A 24,115-nucleotide genomic window follows, 5' to 3' on the forward strand; every position below is an offset into this window, starting at 1 on the left:
TTCTACAGGACACATTCATACAAAATGTCAAAGTTCAGGAACACTTAGACACTAAAAGAAATGTTTTATAACATTAAAGTTTTTAGAACATGTATAATTCCATTTATATTCTCAAGCTTTTCAATTCTATTTATCTTAAAATTAGTTTCATAAACTTTCATAAACTTTATAATAAAATTTAAAACTTTATAATAAAAACTTTATAATAAAATTAGTTTCATAAACTGTTATGATTATAATTCAATATCATTACATAATATATTTGAGAAATGTCTGGTAACTCTCTTGTTATTAGGTAATTTAATGATTCAAATATCCTGTTATTATTTTGATGTTATTTGCACTTATTAAGTTACCTTTTAATGAAAACACAAACAAAAAACCTTTTCCAAAAAGTATCAGAAAGATTTTTAGTTTGAAGATGGGGAAAGCAAAGTATGGTTAAGCAAAAAGGTCTCTCCAACTGCACGGTTGAGTCTCTAACAAGATAAGTAATTCTCTGTATCAACTGTTATCACCCAGGAAAATACCCTACCAGGCAGAAAACTGCTGTTCATACTATCCAGAGTGAACTAAAGTAGAAATTAAAGAAAGCCAACTATGAAATCTATGTGAAAAATAAGAAATAAGCAGCTCCTAATCAACTGAGAAATGAGATTGATAAGCTCTTTATGTGCCCAGTTGAATACGGCATTGAAACACAAGGACCAAGCTTATCTCATGTTTGTTTTCTTCAAGTGGCTGCAAATAGATAATAGCTACCAGCAGGATCTACCTTACAAGTACACAGTCTAGTTCCACAAGTAGATCACAATGGCACCAAATTCATACCTTTTCACAAGAAGGGAGATTTATTGTCAATATTAAATTGGCAGCAAATGAACAGGGAAGCGAGAGACTGAAAACAAAAAACTCATCACACAGATGCAAACTAACACCCCTCACACAGACATAGTCTCAAAAAGTGTTTCATGTTATCTTGTGCCGGTTATGGGTACCTGCAGCGACCGATGGACACTGAGTGGCAATCATCTCCTTGTCACCTCTGTGCTTGATCACATGTCACACCTTGCCCTTCACTTCAGCACCTCAGCTCTCGAAGACTCACAGTACACAAGGCCAGTTTCTCATGAGATGTTTCAGGATTGTGAGCTATTGATGTTACAGGTCATGCCAGTAATCCTGGACCAACACACAAGCTTCTCCCCAGTCAGAAAGAACATGCAAAAAATTCCTTATCAGACAGTTGGCAGGAGCGCAAGGGAAATTGATTTTTATGTCATATTTGTTGGTAGAATATCCCTGGCTTCAAAGCAAAGTTTAGTGTAACAGTACACAGTTACTAAAGACTAATTAAGTTCCGAAGTTTATCACTGGCTAAACTCACATTGTATCTGTGATACAAAGCAGATATTTAAGAATGGTGAACCTATGACCCTGTACTTATGCTTGACTAACTAACTGGCAATTCTTTCCCTGAGTCAGCTAAGCCAGGTTTTGCTGTTCTAAGAGAAAAGTTAAATTCGAAGAGGGTAAAGCTTACAGGGAAAAATATCCCATTATTTAAAAAGGAAGGGAGGGAGGGAGGGAGGAAATCCTACCATCACCATTCTGCATGCTACTCAGGCACTGAAGAGGTTTACCCAATGAAATTACTTTTCACCATTGGTTTCAGGATACAAGACCATTAAAATTAGAAAACACTAAAAAAAAATCCCATTATAGTTTCATGAAATCTGCCTGCTGTGGAAAAATATCAAAATGCAGTCTCACATAGGCTGATCATGTTAGAGTATAATATTTATTAAATTTCATCATTTATGATCACTCTCACAACCAAATTAACCCTAACACAACTTTCACATTTAGAAACACAGACGGCAAACTGATTTTTCAACTATTTTGCTTACATTACTTTTCAACTGTCATGCAGTGCTCATAATTAGGACATACTACTATACATTAACACTCTCATATTATGCTTATTAAGAACCAAATTCAGAGGGTAGAAAAATGCCAACATAAATTCATTCTCCAAAACTGCCCACGAATGTATTGTCACTGTTCTTTCTAATCATATATTTATAGTACATTCTTCAGTAAAAGGTATAACTGTAGTCACATAACAATAGTTATGATGAGGCAATATCATTTCAAGAAAGAAATACAACAAATGAAACTAAAAATTGAAGAGAAGCAATCGGAGCATATAAAAATCATTTGAGAACACCACATAAACTCCAATGTTTTCCACTTTCCAGTTGGAAAGAACATGCACAAAGTTTTCTTAAGACAGTTGTCAGGAGTGCATGAAAAATTGGCTTTCATGTCATGTATGTTGAGAGAAGATCAATGTCATTGAGGAAAAGGGACTGTGTTCATTATCTTTTGGGTCTGTCTATATCATCTATAGCTGAGAGAAGTTTTTGTCTTGCTTTCTTATTGATATGGGATCCCAGGCAAACATTTACCAGATTGGTCAGCTGCTTCGTCGAATACTCCTGCTCAAAAAAAGAAGATTCAAATTTAGTACACTAAAACACATGTATGTGATCAATGCAAAAAACAGGCAGACAGATATTCAGGTCTCAGTGGATAGTTACTGAGCACTAGAAATCAGTGTAAAGCAGTGGAAACTGTAGTCAAGACATGGAAGACACACTGTTTACAGAGCTGTTAATAGTGGGGAATAAGGATACCTATAGTACACACTTGAAACAGGAAACACTAGAATGTTTTTAATACGGCACATGACATACCAATTAAGATCACACACTATGCTTCTTTCTATGACAGTCTTTGTTATTAGGTTATCAAAATACACGACATTTCAAAATTTTAAGATGCCACTAAGTAAGCAGTTTCTAGCACTGTACATTTTGCAAACATTTTAGGTAAAAGAAAAAAATCTCCAACCACAGAACAACTCTTCTGAGATATAACAAATGAATAAGGTAACAAAGGACAAAAAGTTACTGGTTTTTAAACCCTCGTATTATAATTGGTAGCTAGAAAGTACAATTAAGACTACAGTTGACCCTTGAACAATGCAGGGATGAGGGGTGCTGACCCTCCATGCAGTGGAAAACCTGCACATAATTATAGTTAGCCCTCCTCATCAAGGTTCCTCTATATTCGAGGATTCAACCAACTGAGGATGATCATGTAGTACTATAGTATTTACTATTGAAAAGATTTGCATATAAGTGAACCTGTACCGTTCAAATCCATGTTGTTCAAGGGTCAACTATGTAAGTATTATTTTGCTGTACAAATCAATTTAGTTCCTGAATTTCAGATAAGTTGTTAGGATGAGCATGAATAGGAGCTCATCAGAAAGTTTTATATCTTCATTTGGTTCTGGAGGATGAAGAGTAAGAGTTCAGCTCAGGAAAGAGTTGTGTACTAGCATCTAATAAGAAAAGAACATGTCTTCACTGGAGGTAACCAATAAAACAGTGCAATTTCAAAACATGAGAAAGAGTTCATCTTAAAAATTCAGCAAACTGCTCAGTTTGTGTATCTGATCTCTGAGAGCACCTGTAAACACCTCATAAATTCTCTCAAGTAATCACTCAACATTTAGAAAGTACCACCCAAGCACTGCACTAGACATTGTGGAAAGTTCTCTGAAAACAGGACAATCCGGGCTGCTGGGAAAATTTCACCGTATTACAAATATCAGTTAGTTAAAGCTTTTCCAAAATACGATTACTAAAAATTTTAGTCCACTATATTAAAAGAAGAAACCCTAAAATGGGCATCGTTCTTACATCAAATAATGGACCTCTACGAGCTGTGCTTTTTCTCTTCAGCTACTTGTCCTTTTACCCCAAATCCCTTCCTCAGTACCAACCCCAAAGTGTTTACAGCTTACTTTATTAAATGGATTCTAGCAACATCAGCAGTTCATCTGCATCTGGTTTAGCATTTTGGTTCTCAAATGACGGAGGTCAATGGGACAAAAAGTGGTGACATTTTTCTCAATTCTGGTGTATTGATTAAATCACTGAAAATAACATGTACATTTCTACTTTGCTCCCAAAGATCTGAAACTGCCCTACAGTGGGCACGTTTACACGAAGTTCAGGCTAATGGTCCAGACTAAAACTCATTTCATTTATCTACAGTGTTGAAACTAGAAAGGATGAGCCTGATAAAGTAAATATAAATAATTCCTTACTTCCTTACCCAGTCAAATGAAATAAAAATTTACTTAGCTTTTACCCATGATGTTTACAGTATTAATAAATGTGAACACTAGAGTTATTGATGGAATAAGATTTGGTGATAATTTTTAACACTTCTCATATTTTCATTAAATCTGTCTTCACATACTGCCTATCTAGACAAATGATATATAATAACAACTATACCGAAAAGCTCCCTGTATTGAGCATTCTCTGGTGATATATGTTGAGTTGAACTGTGTCAAAAAAATTCAGCATCCACAATAACACTTGCTATAAGTAGTATTTTTCTCTACTTACCTATATATTCACACAAAAGAAAAATAATCTCACCTATACTTAAGGTAAAATCTAATGTAGGATGAGGTTAAATTTAGCTCTTTAAATATTAATACACCAATCATCACTACTACATGTCAGCGTGTTCAGGTCATCACCCATTCATTGTTCAGGGCTACAAGAAGGTTTAAGTTACATAACAGACTTTAGCTTGTGAATCATTTCAATGTTGCTATATTCAATTTGTCCTGATGTTAACCAATTTCAGCCTTCTCCTACAACACAGCTGCAGGATAAACACAGCTAAAGTTCAGACTCTGGCTGTTTTTCCAGATAATTACTGCTACAGTTCACAAAGTCTCAAAAGGATTTGATCAGGCAAAGGACATTGCATAAACAGTGTGAATATGGTGAAGAACTGGCATAAGTAGTTCATGCTAAAAAAGCAAATGTTTCTATTTCACCCATATGATTTTGAATTATATACTAGACAAGAACAGCACAATGGATAAGGAATAAAAACTTAATTAACTGTTTCCCAGCTCTCACCCTATGCTCTTTGATCCAGCGTTCCATGTCATTCTCAGTTAGATAGTAAGCTTTAATATAGGTTTCCACAAATTCTTTATCTGGAATTGGTCTGATATCTGTTAGTTTTTCAAGTTTCATTAAAAACTGCTGAAAATCCAATTGCATCAAGGCACGACCCTCATTACTACACTTCTTGACGTTGGCATATCTAAGACACACAAGAATTAAAACACATAAATGATGGGATGGTTAGAAAAAGAAACCTTTAGGTACTTAAACTTTTCTCTAATCCACATTTGGTGAGATTCTATGAGAAAAAAGAGCACATGAGCCTTGAGTCAGAAGGACTGGGTTGTGTTCCAGCCCTGTCACCAAGCAGTCAACTTACCTATCGGGGCCTCAGTTTCCTCATTTGCAAAGCAAAAAGATCAAATAACTTCTAAGGTTTCTTCCTGCTCTACAGACCATAGTTCTGCCTACTCAATTAACATAATCATCTGTAAGAATGTTAAACTGGTATTTAACTGGTATTCCAGTTAATCTGGCTGCCAAGAATTATTTATAAAACTAAGCTATGAATATTCCCAAGTAATCTTAGCTTCATAAAACTGTTCAATATTTTAACTACTCAATGCAAAGAAAACAAATGAAATAACTCTCCCGTAAACATTCAGCAAACCTAAGAAACATGTAAGCATATAAGCAAAGAAAGTACATACATATTTTTCATAAAAAAACACTTTATAGACTTATTCTGAGACCCCACACTACTAAAAAACTGTGTTCTAAGGTGGACTAGTAATAAGAATAAATATGTTAACCCTAACAGTACATTTTATTATTCATAAGTCAGTGTCTCATTCCTTCAAGCATACAAAATGTGGAGAATTCAACACTAGGAAATGAGGTACTTCCCCTAAGGAAATCTGCAAGAAAACTAGTTTATATTATTTAAAGTGACCAAGCTTTTTTTTTTTTAAATAAGAAGTGTTTTATACACAAATATTACATTTGTTATTCACTTTTCTACCATTAAATAAATTTGTTAACAGTACAATCCAGTCATGATTGTTGACCGAGAGCCATTTTGGGATTTACAGCACTGCTGGTTTCAACCCTAACCCTAACAGACTGGATGGTGTATTATACAAAATGCCAAGGCTGTTGTCAGCTTGTCACCGTCACTTCCACTTTCAAACACATTCATTTTTATGACAAATAAGAAACGATGAGAAATCAGATAAATGATAGTGTGAAAATTCAACTGATGTGCAATTCTAGATCACTGTGAATGGTCTTTGAAATAGCAGTTTGCTTTCCAGGGATATTTTAAATGTATTACTGATTCTTATTTGTATTCTAGATGTTACAGGCAGAGTAAGCATGGTCTCTAAGTGGGAAAATTACTTTTGATCTGTAAACTCAACATATGAAAGATTGATACAGTTTACAATGATATAATAATGATATTAACAGTGATATAGTGGTTATGAGGACTGATTTTACCATTAGAAAATGAGGAGTTCATAAGCCTTCTCTGCATTTAAAAACTGTGTGAACTTGGACAAGTTACTTAACCTCTTTAGCCTTGAGTTTCTGAGGCTAGGTTATTTCTCTGTTGACAAAACAGCGAGAATACTACCACCAAAGAGAGTTTATGTTAGGATTTGGTGATAGAATCCTGTGAAGGGCTTGTTTCAATAAATGACAAATAGCACTCAATGAATGCTATGTATAATCAACATTGTAATAATTGTATTAGGTAATAATAATTATTACTAGTTTAATTTTCAGATAACCATTAGATGCTGCATTCCTCACTCCTCTACTAGCTGATTCTAAGTCACCAGCAAGAAAAAAAAGTGACAACAGTGGCGTTTAAGGTCTCTTTTCTAATTACATTCCAAAGTTAAACCTGAATTACTATGAGACTGTCTGCTATTTATCACTATTTATCACTATCTCTACCTATTCTCTGCATCCATTAGTGATAACATATAATGTTATTCATATATTATGATTTATCACTGAAGAATCAGATAATGCTTTCATGAAAAACTTACCCTTCCACAATTGTTCTATTAGCCAGACGTATACAATGTTCCCAAAGTATATTAGACACGGGCAAGGGTATCCGAACTCTCTTAGAAACTTCATTTAACCTCGTGTTAAACTGCTCAAATTCCTAAGAAGACAAAAATCGTGGCCATATGTTAATATAATTATAATGTTACATTGCTTTCCCATCTTAGAGGCAAAAAAAGATTTTAAAATGCTCAGAATGAAATCAAGTAAAACAAAGAGAGATAATGCCAAAGATAATTTGGACTTAGTGTGAAGCGTTTTTTTAAGTATATCAAATTGAATAAATCATGTTGTAATACAGAGTACACTACATTTCATCTCAAAGGAAATAAGTGTCATTAACTGATTAAACAATGTTCAAATGTTTCTACATCTCAAATTTTTGTATGACTGTCAGTATGGATTAAAAAGGCTTAATAACTAATGTATCTTTAAAAATATCTTTAAGAAACCCATATTTTAAAAAAGTGTTTGAATGAGCTTTCACCTCAGAGTGAATTATTTGTAATTTGTAGCTGTACACCTTACAGAGCAATCTGATAAATTATTCTCTTTCCTAAACATTCTTTTAAAGTAAATAAATTATTACTTACTGAATGATTCAAAAGTAATGTAATAGTTGTAAATTTTTAGCACCAAAAAACTCCATAATATACATTATCTCATTACGTATAGAAAAACTGAACATTTTTATTACTTATTAGTACCTTTTGTGATACCACTCTACTAAAAAATATACGTAACTAATTTAGACAATTTCAACAGCTACATGAAAGCAGCAGATGGTTCACCCTTCAGTAAATTTATTTCTGATTTCTTTCGACTATTATCATCTAAATATGTTCATTTACAAAAGTAAATGCTGTTGATCCTTTCTCGACAATACAGTTCAAATAATTTTAACAAGCCTTAAAATGATATATTTTTCTTTAGTTTCCTCAATAGAGAAACTACACAATGTGTACCAAGACTGACATGTATTCAAATAACACACAGGTGGAAAAAAATCTGATCATCACCAATCAAGCTACCACATGATCGTTGTGTTATCTCTGGCTGCTTCCTAAATCACAATTTTTTAATGATTTTTGACAGTTAACTGCTTTTAATCATTTATGAGAAAGAAGTAGGTCTTCAGTCCACTAAGCTTACTTTTGAAAATCAAAGTAAATAAGTAATTGCTCTTCCTCTTTTTCATTTCATGAATCTAGCAAAACAGTATTTGCTACTGTATTTATGCTTCACTACAGTAAACTCTGCTTTAGATTTCAAGAGTCATAATTCAATACTTTTCATTAATATTTTAAAGATAAATTTATAGGCTTACTATATGAAATGCCATTCTACTCATTGCTAAATCCAACGTTCAAGAATGCTTATTGTTAAATGAATAATAAAACTATTTCATTTTACTTATGATTCTTTTGGGACAGATTCTTTTGCAGACTGCTTTTACCTAAAGGTTTGGACTTGGAAAAGTAACAGAACAAAAGTTATCATAAAAGTTTCTTTTCTTTTTTTAAATAAATTTATTTATTTATTTTTGGCTGCGTTGGGCCTTCTTTGCTACACACAGGCTTTCTCTAGTTGTGGCGAGCGGGGGCTACTCTTTGTTGTGGTGCGCGGGCTTCTCATTGCAGCGGTTTCTCTAGTTGCAGAGCACAGGCTCTAGGCGCACGGGCTTCAGTAGTTGTGGCATGTGGGCTCTAGAGCGCAGGCTCAGTAGTTGTGGCGCATGGGCTTAGCTGCTCCGCGGCATATGGGATCTTCCCGGACCAGGGCTCGAACCCATGTCCCCTGTATTGGCAAGCGGACTCTCAACCACTGCGCCACCAGGGAAGCCCTAATGTATCTCTTTATTGCTGTCCCTGCGCTGGCATATAAATTCCTTGATGGCACGTAAGTTCCTTAACTCACAACTATATTGCCAGCACCTAGATCAGTACATGGCATATGTCAGGTGATTTATAAATATCTCTTGATGCATAAATGAAAAAAAAATTACCACAATTCTTTCCAGAAAACTTATAAATGTTAAGTCATTGAACACAAAGGTATTTGCATGACACATTGCAAAAGTAACGTGATTTCTGGAAAAAAAACTTAGAATAATCAGGGGTGTAGTCTCTTGCTAATGAATATACACAACTCTAGAAATATCTTCTAATTAAACAGAAATATCCTCTTGTCACTACAGTCATGGCCATTGAGGTTACATAATATGAAGCCAGCTAAGACACACTAATCAGACTCTAATTCACAATGGGATATTACTGAGCAAAACCAAAAAATCTACAAAGTATTCTTGGGTCTAAAAGAACACAAAATTTGGAAAGAAATCCTAATCCAACTCAGGGACTTTAATATCACAAGAATGCTAGAATGTGGTACAAACTATAATCTCAGAATTTTGGAGCTATTGCAATTACAGGAATAATTCCCTTAGTAGAATGATCTTTAACAGAGATGTTTCCAAGAATACTTGCCTTTAACAGTGCATCTACATATATGTTGTGCTGTGACATAATTTCTTTTACATCCCATTTCACATTAGCCATTAGGAGCAGCATCTGTTCATAATCAATGGCTTTACCAGCTACAATCCAGTAAATTGGTTTGCGTAGTTCACTGGCTGTTGAGACGGTCTGAAATAAATTTCACAGAAATGAAACCAAATATTTTCTAAAAGTATAAAATTTCTAAAATATATTTTGTTCCTGTTTCTAGTACACATCATATCTGAAAATAAAACACTATACACTTGGAGATTTAAATTATGAAAATACTTTAACTTGTGGGCAAGGAAGGGTCTTACTCAAAACATAATTTTGAGATATTCAACAAACTTGAGGCCACTGACAATTCAACTAAAAAACTATAGATTTTTTCACTTCTCTCCATTTCCATTTCCACTTGCACCTCAAGATCCCATCATCTCTCACCCACATTAGTCTAAAAGTCTTCAAACCAGTCTCCTGCCTCTAGGTTTGTCATCTGAGGTCCATTCTTCACACTTCCCCCAAAGTGCTTTCTAAAACACACACCTCACCATGCTACTCACCACCTCTTTCAAATCTTCCAGTAGCTTCCCAGTACCCTTGGAACAAAGTCCAGATCCTGGCTGGGAGCACTGTATGTCATGTGACTTCTGCTTAATCACTCCGGCCATCTTTCTCATCACTGGCCCTCTTCCCTGCTCTGAGAACTTGAATTTTCCTTAGCTGCTCACAGGCACCGTGCTCTCTCATCTGTAGGTCTTCATATAAGCCACTACCTTAGTCGAAATATACTCCTCTCACCCTCTTTCTCTCTGGTCCAGTTTAAACATCAGTTTCTCAAGACAGCCGTTCTAGATAACCTCCCCCAAACCATACCCTTCTCCGCCTCCAGTCAAGGTTAAATATCCTGCCACTGTTTCTTTCCCTTAACTATACTTTATTGTAATATAGTTTTAATTGGCTCTTTCTCTTATTGGACTAAAAGTTATAAGAGGTACTCAATAAGTATTTATTTAATACAGGAATTCATGAATGAATAAACAAATATTCTAATCCACCTCTCCTGAGGTTGAGAGACTGACCACTAGTTTAAAAAAAAAACGAAACACCTAAATAACATGTGACAGTCCTATCCTGCTCACAGTTGAAATGATATATAAGACATGTCTGACCTGAGAATAAAACTGCTGAAGAAAGGGTTTTTTGACTGCAGGCATCACAGCATCCAGATGTGGCTGAAGGAACTCAAACTGTTCAGCCAAGAATACCCTAAAGGGAATAAATAATCCACCATGTAAACAAAACACAGGACTTAGAGCCTGTCAATATTTTTTGTGTAACTAATCTTTAAGATCTCTGAGCAAAAGTTTAACAATTAAAATTATTTTCCATTTTAAACAACTACCTTGCATTGCCACTTGACACACTCATTTACAATTCACACAAAAATTAATGCTGAGTTATCACTGAACGTGAGGTGATGTGAAAGAAGGATGACTTCAAAGGAGCTAATCTGGTTACCACAAGGTGTACAGTTATGCTGCTTTGCATGTAAGATATGAGCACAGATAACACAAAAGATTGAAGAAAGAATACAACAGTATTTTTAGAAGGATTTCCCATGTAATTACACACATCAGACCCATGAATTCACAGATTTAACACCTGACACTTTTTAGAAATAACCCAAACATTCATAACAGGAAATAAAATGGAACTTGGCTGAGACACAGACGTGAACTTCACATGCATACACGAGACATACACGTGCATGAATCGGAATCATTCAGCTGAAGACTGCTGGTAGTCACACTGTTTTTCACTACTCTTTGTTATATACAAAACCTCTTAAATTATACTGGACCATATTTTATGGAAGAAGTTATATGCTCTCACTTTATTAAAGAACTTGGGGATTTATAAAGGTCAGGATGCACTCCTGCTGATGTCAAGGATCGACTACATTTAACACTAAACTGACAATGTAACTACAGTTTCTCTAGAATTGTAATTCAATGGCAAACTATAAAGTACTATACTATAATATGCTTTTCTAAAGTCTTACTTAAACCAAGGATCATGCTGCTAAAGAATGAAACTTAAAAGATTACCCTCCTTCCATTTATACACCTGAAAATCAACCATGCCATTTTAAAAACTGATTCGTAATCTAGTTTAGGATATACTTCTCAGAAATATTGAGTAATTTAAGGAATATTTAGAAGTGGGAAATGCATACAGCTAGAATACAGTGCTTACTTTTATAATCTTTCTTAAATATTTAATGGCAAAGCAACTGTTTTTAACAACTTACAAGGATTCTGTGGCTACCACTCTTTCCGCCAACCCATACAATGTATCCCCAAATGTCAAAACCACTAGGTGACTGAGGTGAGGGCTCGGTACCTTCTCCTTTCTCTCTTCTGCTGCTGTGAGCGTGGCAGTAGGATCAGCTGAAACTTCCTGAAAATATAACATACATATACACACACAGCCTGAAATAGCAAATCTAATAGCAATAACCCATGTGATTTTACAAAACTGGAGCTATAATTAAAATGCTCTCAGGCATACATTAATTACACTTAGTTTCAGTTCTTTTTTTCCTCCTTTTACATTTTCTAACTACTAGAACTTTCCTTTTTATACTAAGTGAAAATGATCCAACTCCATATGCTATTATCTGTGCATGACCTAAAATTGGCCAACACAAGGAATCTTTATGAATTGACAAATATTTCACAGAGACAATAGTGAGATGCCCTTCAAGAACTTGTAAATGAGGAAGAACAGACTGCCTCTCCAGGACCAGGCTGGTAAAATCCAAAATTATGGTGTGATTAACCATTTCACACCTAAACCTTAATCAAGGTAACTTTGGTATAATCCCAAGAAGGCAGGACTAAAATGTTGTTCTAAACTGAAACAGAAGCAACTGTATTGTATATCTCTAGGGATAGATTACTGACCTGAAGGAAGATGGTAAATGGAAATAAAAGAAAGGGATGCCCAAAGAGCAGAGTGAGATGAGCCTCATAAGATCCTCAAAGAAAACTACAGCACAAAAATTGAATACAAACAAATCTAAAAGTGTACAAAATGTAAATCTGGATTACTTTTTAAATCAATTACATAATCACAAATCTCTAACATTTGCCTTACGAATAAAAGAGACATCAAATGCATAGGACCCTGGGAGTATAACAGGTTTATAAATTTTGCAAAATGGAAATAATACATTATAAAACCTTTCAAGTTAGAAAATGGTTTTATTCTTGTTTAGTTCTTTTTTATATCCTGTATTCTACTAAAGGTATTGTCTCTCTTCAATCTCTAATTACTCAATTAGCATTTAAAAGTTATTTTGGGAACAACTGTGCTTTCTCTAAGGAGAATCAGGATAAGGGAACTACGCAAGTTAATCAATGTCACAGCTCCACTATTTATTTCCTTCTACTAAAAAGGAAAATAATCACCCCACTACTGCCAAAAACAACAACAACAACAACACACAAATCACAAAATTACATATGGTTTGGTACCAATTGGGTGCCTGTGCTATTTAATTTAATTCTGGTGGCTATTTAATACTTTTATTATTATTACTTTTAAGATTTATTTATTTATTTGGCTGTGCCAGGTCTTAGTTGCAGCACACGGGATCTTTGTTGCAGCATGTGGGATCTAGTTCCCTGACCAGGGATCAAACCCAGGCCCTCTGCATTGGGAGCGTGGAATCTTAACCACTGGACCACCAGGGAAGTCCCTGAGGGGGCTATTTAATCACCATCTACCAGACTGTCCAAGTGAAGAACCTTAGAATCATTCTTGAACACCCCCTCTTCCTTTGCACCTCCCTCATGCCTAAACAGACACCTCTCTTGTTTGTTTCTCCTCATGTCATTACTTCAGTAATACCTAGGTGATCTTTCTAAAATGGAGATGTGATCATACCACTCCGTAATTTAAAAGTCTCAACTGACGATCCCTTCCTTACAGAAAAAAAGCCTAAACTTGTTGCCACGATATTACTCCTTTACAAACAGCTACCTTGCCAGTCTCATTTCAAGATAATCTCTACACCCCTAAGGTCTAGTCACACTGGGCTGCTTACTACACCTGTCCTACTGACACTCCTGTCGTACCAGCTCTCTTCTCCTTGCCTGCCTGGCTCTTACCTCATTGTTTAAGTAGGAACTCATATTCACCTCCTTTCTATAACTTTCTCAGTCTCCCAAGAAAAATAACTATCTTACTTGTGTTAATATTGCCTATACATATACCTGTTATGTGGCATACTGCATACTTTATCAGTTGTTGTTTTCTAACTCTCCTACCTCATTGTGAGTTCTTGGTGGGTAGGGACCAATTTCACCCTCTTTGTACCTTAAGTCCTTGGCATGCCTGTTGACATTAGCAGGCCCTCTGTTAGTTTCATTGATGGAGATGTTGATAAGAATCTTCTCTTCCTCTCCTATTATCCTCTTTCAAGCCCATTCCAACCAGGTTTTTGTCTGCTCCCCTCCAAAGAAAGAGTAAGCAAGGTCCCCACCAGCCTCCTTATGGCCAAATCCAATAACCAACTCTGAATATCCATCTCTGAACATTCCCCCTGATCTTTAAACACTGGGTTCAGTCCTGAGACTTCTCTGACTTACATTCTACTCCCTACATGATTTCATCCGGTCTCACAGTTTTAAATGCCATCCACATGCCAACAGCTCAAAATTTATATACTTGCCCTGAACCCTCTCTCACCTCTAGTGCATTTAACATATCTGAAACTGAACTCTTGATGTCCTCTTCAAGTGTGTCCTCCTAAAAGTCTTATCCATCCCCATTATGGCACCTCCATTCTCCAGAAGTCAGGTGCCATCCTTGATTCTTCTCAGTGTCACACTCCTCTTATAATCCATCAACAAATCTTAATGTGTCTACCTTCAAAACAGATCCATTTAGGGAAATACACTTGAAGAGAGCAAGAAAGTCCCAAACTATCAAGCTGACATAAATAAATGGTATGTGCTTATTGCACGCTTAAATGGAAAAGCTCTTAAACGGATCCATGTTTCAGCTTATACTAGTATAGTAAGGAAAGGACACACAACTCTTTGAAGACTTTAAAAAAATGAAACTTTAATCAATCTTTACTCTCACAGTGAAACTTATATTTTTAGCCTTTCCTGCCAGTAATGTACTAACTAACACAAAGAAAATTCATATTTATGGACTTTTCTGGATCAATTTAAAATACATTTTTATTATCAAAGATTCAAAGTTGGCCACAGGTCTTAAACAGTTTAGCATCACCAGGTAGATAACTAAAAATTCACATTTCTGGTACCATTACCACCTACCCCAACTTCCTTTCCTGCTTGTCCACTATTAGACAATTTTTCTTAGACTTTTATTTGATGTGTCAAACAAATTTTCTTAGTTTACGGTGAATTTAGATGATAAACAATTTCAGGTGGCATTTTAAAGAACATGATGATTCCATTTTGCCTTTTACAGCTTAAAGAGAAGCAAAACTCAGAAGATATATATGGAGAAAATAAAATCACCAAAAAAGTGCTTACTAAAGTTTTAACTAACACATAGGAGAAATATAAGGAAAAATACTACCTCCATCCAGTGGTTCCAAATTAGGCTATAAATTATTTTAATAGCCAAAGAATGTATTGAATAGCAAGAAACCAATTAATGTTCTCTGCCAATGTAGATGCAAATTAATGAAGTGAAGAAAATTTATATACCAGCTTATGAAAACCTGAGATCAAGGTCTAGTAAATGACAAATATATTTTTTAAAATAATAAAATGATGCTTATCAGTATGCGTAATAACTTAACACATAAAACACTGCAAATTTTCAGAAAAACTTCTACTGTATTGTTGTAGAGTCTTATCCATCAGAGGAGTGGTGACTGTGGAGAGGCTCTGTCAAAGCTCAGTGCTCCTTACAAACTGACAGAGGAACAACGGCTCACACAGTCTTCTGATCCAAGGTACAGTCTTTGATTTAAGAGATGCTAAGAATAAGGTCTTAAAAAAAAGATATTTTTAAAAGACAAGGTGGCAAAGAAAAAACCAGGCACATCTATCAATTTATTGGGGAGGGGTGTGTAGCTGGTTTTAAAAAAACGCATTTCTAAAATTGACTATTACAGCAATTCAGGAAAAAACTTATCCAATAAACAAAGAACTGGTCTGACAGATGCTACAGATACACTGTTATCGTTAGATGGGTGACAGCTTGTCTTAAATAACAGCTAGTTTGGTCCCATTGTTTACTGGGTCATGCTATTTCATTACACACTGTATGGCAACATTAAATCCACAGCTTAAGGGTCAGATCTGGAACTGTGGTTTGACAATCATAAGCTAGTAACTAGCAGAGCTGGCAGAGAAACGCTAGAGTGAATGATTCTAGTGGTATATTTCAGCCCACCTATCTTGAGGCATTCAGCCAGAAACAAGAAAAACTGAAACAAGAAAAACTGGACTAAGATCTGGAAAACAAGATCTTCAGGTCAAGGTTATACTAAGTATCAAAGAAGGAGAAGCAAAATCAAAACAGATAACTGCCAATGGGACTGAAAGCCAATGATGGATTTTACACAACAAAGACCAAAAAAAAAAAAAAGAAAGAAAGAAAAAGAAATAGATGGCTGTGTCAAACAAGGAGCCTTGACTCTGAAAACAAAGATCAGGATTAAGTGGACAAGAAAACAAGCCAGGTTAATCCAGGAGACACCAAACTCAAGGATTCCAGTTTATTCATTTACTCTATAAACATTTATTGAAGAGATGCTATGTGCCAAGGTAAGTGCTAGGACTATGAACATATATTAAAAAAATATGTGCTGGGGCTTCCCTTGTGGCGCAGTGGTTGAGAGTCCGCCTGCCGATGCAGGGGACACGGGTTCGTGCCCTGGTCCGGGAAGATCCCACCTGCCGCAGAGCGGCTGGGCCCGTGAGCCATGGCTGCTGAGCCTGTGCGCAACGGGAGAGGACACAACAGTGAGAGGCCCGCGTACCATTAAAAAAAAAAAAATGTGCTGGGCCAAAAGACCTCCAAATTTTAAGGGGGATGGATGAGACGGATACAGGTTATTTCCTCTGTGTAAACAGTGCTCACCTGAAATATCTGCATACGCCTCTCTCACTTTATTCATATATCTGCTTAAAGATCACTGTCCCATCACTCTGCTTCATCTTCTTCTTGGCAGTGATCAGTATCTGACACTCTTATACATTTATCTGTCTCTCTGCCCCAATAAGATTCAAGTTCCAAGAAGACGGGAATTACCTCTTTTGTTCACTGATGACTTTCCAGGCCTACAATGCCTGGCATATAATAATTATTCCAAACAAGTATTTCTTAAAAGAATGAATGATTACATTGCTTTATAAAAACTTCAATAACAGAAGTATGCTCATAATATAGAGCTTATGAGAAAAGAGGAAAGTGATTGCTTATTTGGGTAAGTGACAGAATAAAGGAAAATTCATAGATGCAGAGAAATGCACTGAATGACAAAAGTCTCTGGCTACAGAGACCAAGCATAAGAAAATTTTTTTTTATTTTAACTGCTTATGTTGGCTTAAACACTATAGAGGATCAGCCCTGTTTTGCTACCTAACCCAGCTTTTTAAAACATGCATTTCATCACATGACACAGTTAAGAATCCAGACCCCCTACTGCATAGCCGACTAAACCTAAACTTCTCAAATGTTAAAGCCATTTATAAAGTCATCCTAAACACTCTTTGCAACACAATTCTTTGGCATAAACTGGTGCCCCATCACAAAAATCTGCCAAAATTTGGGCCAGGCTCGCTCCCACCTCAAGGCCCTTGCTCAGCCTCTGAACCTTAAATTGAATGCCTTCTTTCTCCTCTTCCCCACTGCTCCCATGCCTACTCTTCAAAGTCTAGCATAAGTCTCACTTCCTCCTTCAGTCATTCTCTCACAGTAATTTTGAACATAAACCTTTCTTCTCTTTGAACTTGTACTGCATGTAGAGCCAATATCATATTCTTTTGTGTACACCAGCTTTCTCTCTCCATCAGGCTATAAGAAACCTCCATTTTACTTACTGCATGCCATTAATGTTCTAGGGACACAGGAACTCGATGTACATATAGAAATACACTTACATGTAGTTGATTAGATCGCCAATTTCTATTTTAAATAACCTAGAAGAATTGATTACTTACCAGATCAATGAGGCTTTCTTGTATTCTGTTTAGAGTTGTTCTTAGTCTACTACTGCTAAGACCTAGTCCCGTGGATTCCAACTGAAAAAGAAAACGAGAGGCATGTTAAACTGCTGTGGAGATAACCCTGCAAATGTTGTAACTTCAAATTAGTGAAAAGTAAGTATGTGGTGAGTTTTCACTCAGATACTTAGCATTCAGAGGGTTTCCAAATTGCATTTAAAAATACCAAAACATCAAAGACAGAAATCAAATCTTAACCCTCAAAGGAACAAGAGAGCTATTTACACATGTGCATTTACAGGTCACACTAACATCTATCAATCTAATGGATTTATCAGGAGAGAGTTCACCAGAATTTATTTCCCACAAGTTATTGTTTTTAATTGCAAAACTTAAGATTTTTAGATACTTAAAGAACCCAAGGATAAGAAGGGCCACACTGATACAGAAAAAACAAAACAGAGATGATACATACTTTCAATATCAAGAATGAGAGCATGGATAACACTACAGATCTAATGTTGAAACACCAGAAGGATAATAAGGGAATATTATGAATAATCTTATGCCAATAAATTTACCAAACCAGATGAAACAGACAAATTCCTTGACAAGCTATTATAAAAATTGACCTAAGAAGAAACAGAAAACTTTAGCAGCTCTTATTAAATTTCATTTAATAAAAACCTTCAAAAAGTACTAGTCCTACGTAGACTCTCAGAAAGTAGAAGAAAAGAGAATGTTTCCCAATTGTTTTATTGTTTTACTAATATTACTCTGATTCCTAAACCAAACAAAGATACCACAGAGGGCTTCCCTAGTGGCACAGTGGTTGATGGTCCGCCTGCTGATGCAGGGGACGCGTGTTCGTGCCCAGTCCAGGAAGATCCCACATGCCGCGGAGCGGCTGGGCCCGTGAGCCATGGCCGCTGAGCCTGCGCGTCCGGAGCCTGTGCTCCGCAACGGGAGAGGTCACAACAGTGAGAGGCCCGTGTACCACAAAAAAAAAAAAAAAAAGAAAGAAAGATACCACAGAAAACGTAACTACAGACTCCTAAACTTTATGGACACAATTTTTTTAAATCCTTAAAATATTAGCAAACTGATTCATGACCAAGTGGTATTTGTCTTGGGAATGCAAGACTAGTTTAACAGCCAAAAATCCTACTTTGAAGTTAACCAGTGTATTTCACCATATTAATATATTTCTTTAGGAAAGAAAGTTATGATTGTTTAAATAGATTCAGAAAAAGGCATTTGACTAAATTTATCCTTTCATGATAAAAATTTAGAAAAATTCAGTAACAGAGGAGAGTTTCTTCAACATGACTACAGGCATCTATAAAATAGCTAGCATCATACTCAATGGTGAAAGGTTCAATGCTTCCTATCCAGGATAGATGAAAGTGGAGGGAACAAGATGAGGATGTCAACTCTCACCACTTTTTCTTGAGAGGTAAAACCTTTGATTTCAAATCATTTTTTTTATAACATCTCTATTGGAGTATAATTGCTTTACAATGGTGTGTTAGTTTCTGCTGCATAACAAAGTGAATCAGCTATACATATACATATATCTCCATATCTCCTCCCTCTGGCGTCTCCCTCCCACCCTCCCTATCCCACCCCTCTAGGTGGTTACAAAGTACTGAGCTGATCTCCCTGTGCTATGCGGCTGCTTCCCACTAGCTATCTATCTTACGTTTGGTAGTACATATAAGCCCATGCCACTCTCTCACTTTGTCCCAGCTTACCCTTCCCCGTCCCCGTGTCCTCAAGTCCATTCTCCATGTCTGCGTCTTTATTCCTGATCTGCCCCTAGGTTCTTCGGAACCTTTTTTTTTTTTTTTAGATTCCATATATATGTGTTAGCATACGGTATTTGTTTTTCGCTTTCTGACTTACTTCACTCCGTATGACAGACTCTAGGTCCATCCACCTCACTACAAATAACTCAATTTTGATTCTTTTTATGGCTGAGTAATATTCCATTGTATATATGTGCCACATCTTCTTTATCCATTCATCTGCTGATGGACACTTAGGTTGCTTCCATGTCCTGGCTATTGTAAACAGAGCTGCAATGAACATTATGGTACATGACTCTTTTTGAATTTTAGTTTTCTCTGGGTATATGCTCAGTAGTGGGATTGCTGGGTCCTATGGTAGTTCTATTTTTAGTTTTTTAAGGACCCTCCATACTGTTCTCCATAGTGGCTGTATCAATTTACATTCCCACCAACAGTGCAATCACTAAATGATTAGTGATGTTGAGCACTCTTTCATGTATTTGTTGGCAACTCTCACCACTTTTATTTTACATTGTGCTGGAGGTCAATTTTTTTTTTGTAATTGACCTCCTTCTTTTGTGGTTTCTTCATTAACCCAATCTTTATTTAGATGTGTGTTGTTTAATCTCCAAACACTTAGGTTTTCCTATTTTATAGATATTGGTTTCCAATATAATTACATTGAAAATGTATTCTGTATGATTTCAATGTTTTAAACTCATTACAACATGTTTAATGGCCCAGAATATATGGTCTCTCCTGATAAATGTACCATCTGCACTTGAATATATATCCTGCCATTGTTAGGTATATTGTCCTACAAATATCAATTCAGTCAAAATGGTTGAAAGAGTTGTTCCAATCTTCTGTGTACTTGCTGATTTTCTATCTAACTTGTTCTATTAGTTACTCTAGTGTTAAAATCTCCAGCTGTCATTGAATTTTTTCATTTCCTCTTGAATTCTGTCAATTATTGCTTCATCTATTTTGAAGCTCTGTTACTAGGCACATATGCATTTATGATCATTATGTCTTCCAAATGAATTGATCCTTACATCATTAGAAATCCCTTTATCTCCAGTAATACATTGTTTTCAAACTTATTTTATCTCATATTATAGCCACTGCAGCCACCTTATGCTTACTGTTTGCATGGCATATCTTTTCAATCCATTTGCTTTCAATCTATGTTTTTTGTTATTAAGCATGGGCTTTGTTTTTAATCCACTCTGACAATCTCTACCTTTTAATATGAGTATTTAGTCCAGGAACATTTACTGTGGCTGGGTTTACATCTACCATTACATGTTTTCTTTTTTGTTCCTTGGTTCCTCCTTTCCTGCTTTTTCTAATTATATGATTTTTTCTTTTATTAGAATCCTACTTTAATTTTCCTGTAGGCAAAAGTTAAAGTGCTTTGTATTATTTTTCATTATTCTTCTATGGATCATAATATACATTCTCGATATTTCACAGTCCATTTACTGTTCACAATGTACTGTTTTACATAATATATAGAAATCTTGCCATCTTATAGGTCCACATCCCTCCACATACCATGGTATAGTTGTTATACGTAATACATTTACATATATTATGAACTCCAGAAAAGAATGTTATACTTTCAGGTTTAAACAGCTATATGGTTTAAAAAGAAATTAAGTGGAAAAAGAAAACAACAACAATCTTTTGCATTTCCCCAAGTAGTTTCCATTACCAATGCTTTCATACTTTCTGAGGATTGATGTTTTCATCTGGTATCATTTTCCTTCACTCTGGAAAACTTCCTTCAACATTTCTTGTATTACATGTCTGTTGGTGACAACTTCTCTTAGTGCTTTTTTTTCTTTTTATCTGAAAATGTTTTAATTTCATATTCATGCTTGAATAGTATTTTTGGTGGCTATAAAATTCTGGGCAGACATTTTTTCTTTTCTTTCGGTGTCTGAAAGGTGTTGTTTAACTCTCTTCTAGTCTCCACAGTTTCTCGTGAGAAGTCAGCTGTTAATCAGATTATTGGTCCTTTTTATGTCATAAGTCTATTAAAGTTTTCAAGAGACAATTTCCTCATGAGGTACCCCACTAGACTTTTCTTTGTGTTTATTCTGTTTGCTGTTCATTTAGCATCTTGTATCTGCAGTTTTTGGACAGTGTTTCTTCAAATATTTTTTCTACCTCATTCCCTCTTCTCATCTCCACCTGGTATTCCAATTAAATGTATGTTTGACCATTTGATATAACTTAGCACGTCCCTAAGGTTTTGATCATCTGTGTTTTTCAATCTTTTTTCTCTATGTTCTTCATTTTGAATAATTTCTATTGATTTATTTTCAACTTCACAAATTCTTTCCTCTGTCATGTCCATTTGGCTAAGTACATTCAGTAATTTTTTTTAATTGCTGGAACTGAATTTTCAGTTCTAGGATTTCTCTTTGGTTTTCTTCCTACTGTTTCTACTAGAACTTCTTATTTCTCTACTGAGATGTTCATGCATTTAAAACATGTTTTGTTTTACTTTACTGAAGATAGTTAAAATGGTCCATTTAAAATCTTTATCCCTTAGTTCCAACATCTTGAGTTCAGACTATATTGATTTTCTTTTTACTGAAGGATGTATTCCTCTTTTTTGGCTCTATGTATTTAGGTAACATTGGATTGCATCATCCATTCGATTCTGGAGATTTCGGATTCTGTTATTTTTCTCCAATAAGTACTGTTTCCTTTGTTTTCAGTATGCAATTTTCTTGGCCAGGCTTGAACTATAAACTATCTCTTGTGTAGCAGCTTCAGTCTCTATTCAGCTCTTTTTTCTTTGACTGGCTGCAGTCAGTCTGTTCCACACAAACGTGGTTCATCGGTTAGTCAGAGATGTGGGTAGACAGAAATTGGGGATCCCTCCTCTGACTCTTCCCCATCTGAACTTCTCCGTACTCTTTTCAGTGTTCCCAGTTTCCTGGCTTCACTTTTCTGATTCCCCAATCCATAAAGACTATAGGTTTCCTTATGCGTGTCTCCAGTTATGTGCCTCAGGGACTGCACTTAGTCCTGGGCTAAAGGCCACGGAGATGGAATTTTTTTTTTTGATTAATTAATTAATTTATTTATTTTTGGCTGTGTTGGGTCTTCATTGCTCTGCCCGGGCTTTCTCTAGTTCAGGCGAGCGGGGGCTATTCTTCGTTGTGGTGCACGGGCTTCTCATTGTGGTGGCTTCCCTTGTTGCAGAGCACAGGCTCTCAGAGCATGGGCTTCAGTAGTTGTGGCACAAGGGCTCAGTAGTTGTGGTGCATGGGCTTAGTTGCTCCACGGCATGTGGGATCTTCCCGGAGGGCTCGAACCTGTGGCCCCTGCATTGGCAGGCGGACTCTCAACCACTGCGCCACCAGGGAAGCCCAGAATTTCTTTTTATAGTTTCCCTTTCCCCAACCGCTAGCGTGAAATCCCACCAGAGTCTATATGCTTCTGTTCACTCTCCAGCATCTTCAAGAAGTTGCCTTTTGTTTTATAAAACATCCATGTTTTATCATTGTTTTCTGCAGGAAATATCATCTAATAAGGTCTCAGTCCCTCATACCCAGAAATGGAAGTTAATTCATTCTTAAAAGTTTAGATTTTGAATCAGACTCTCTACAAAAAAACAGTTCCATTCATGAAAGTTAACTTTAAATGAGGCTCACAAACCGTTGTCAAGTAATAACCCTCATAAGATTTACTTGGATAAGAAATAATTAGGATATAGGACTTCCCTGGTGGTGCAGTGGTTAAGAATCCGCCTGCCAACGCCGGGGACATGGGTTCAAGCCCTGGTCCGGAAAGATCCCACATGCCACAGAGCAACTAAGCCCGTGCGCCACAACTACTGAGCCTGCGCTCCAGAGCCCGTGAGCCACAACTACTGAGCCAGTGTGCCACAACTACTGAAGCCTGCACACCTAGAGCCCATACTCCACAACAAGAGAAGCCACTGCAAAGGAAGCCCGCTTGCCGCAACTACTGAGCCCATGCGCCGCAACTACGGAAAACCACGAGCTCTAGGGCCCGAGTGCCAAAACTACTGAGCCCACATGCTGCAACTACGGAAGCCCATGTGCCTAGAGCCCATGCTCCGCAACAAGAGAAGCCACCGCAATGAGAAACCCGCGCACCGCAATGAAGACTAGCCCCTACTTGCCACAACTAGAGAAAGCCCGCGTGCAGCAACAAAGACCCAACGCAGCCAAATAAATAAAATTATTGAAAAAAGAAATAATTAGGATATCAATCCATATCTCCTAAGAATCTACTATGTGCTTACTACTGCATTAAAGTAAGCTACAGAATGGTCTTCACAAAAGAATGAACAGGAAGGACCAAAGAAAACATAACTCAGGAGTTGAACAACAGAAGGCTTGAGGCAAGGCAAGACAAAGCAATACTATGAGTACCATTATTATAATAGAATCAAATGGATTAGATATATACTACAACATGATGTAGTAGGCTATAACCAGTTCAGTGAAGAGTAGGAGCTTCAGGAGTAA

At 36.2% G+C, this 24,115-nt stretch overlaps 1 protein-coding gene across 2 annotated transcripts in view; it reads right to left on the reverse strand.

The window, feature by feature from the left end:
* Positions 1–279: 279 nt before the first annotated feature.
* VPS50 (VPS50 subunit of EARP/GARPII complex) overlaps positions 280–24,115 on the reverse strand; it is a 142,189-nt gene continuing 118,353 nt past the window's right edge. The window contains exons 22-28 of one of the 2 annotated variants that reach the window (XM_079931759.1): positions 17,806–17,886; positions 11,898–12,046; positions 10,756–10,852; positions 9,572–9,730; positions 7,064–7,185; positions 5,019–5,208; positions 280–2,501 (exon numbers count right to left, since the gene is read on the reverse strand). In XM_079931759.1, coding sequence (XP_079787885.1) covers positions 2,382–2,501; positions 5,019–5,208; positions 7,064–7,185; positions 9,572–9,730; positions 10,756–10,852; positions 11,898–12,046; positions 17,806–17,886 — 918 coding nt within the window. In that variant the 3' untranslated portion in view covers positions 280–2,381. Of the gene's footprint in view, positions 2,502–5,018; positions 5,209–7,063; positions 7,186–9,571; positions 9,731–10,755; positions 10,853–11,897; positions 12,047–17,805; positions 17,887–24,115 lie in introns of those variants that run through there. The other variant, XR_013829809.1, reaches the window with a different exon arrangement.

Source organism: Stenella coeruleoalba (genome assembly GCF_951394435.1).
Source record: "Stenella coeruleoalba genome assembly, chromosome: 9".
Classification (NCBI taxonomy): Eukaryota; Metazoa; Chordata; class Mammalia; order Artiodactyla; family Delphinidae; genus Stenella; species Stenella coeruleoalba.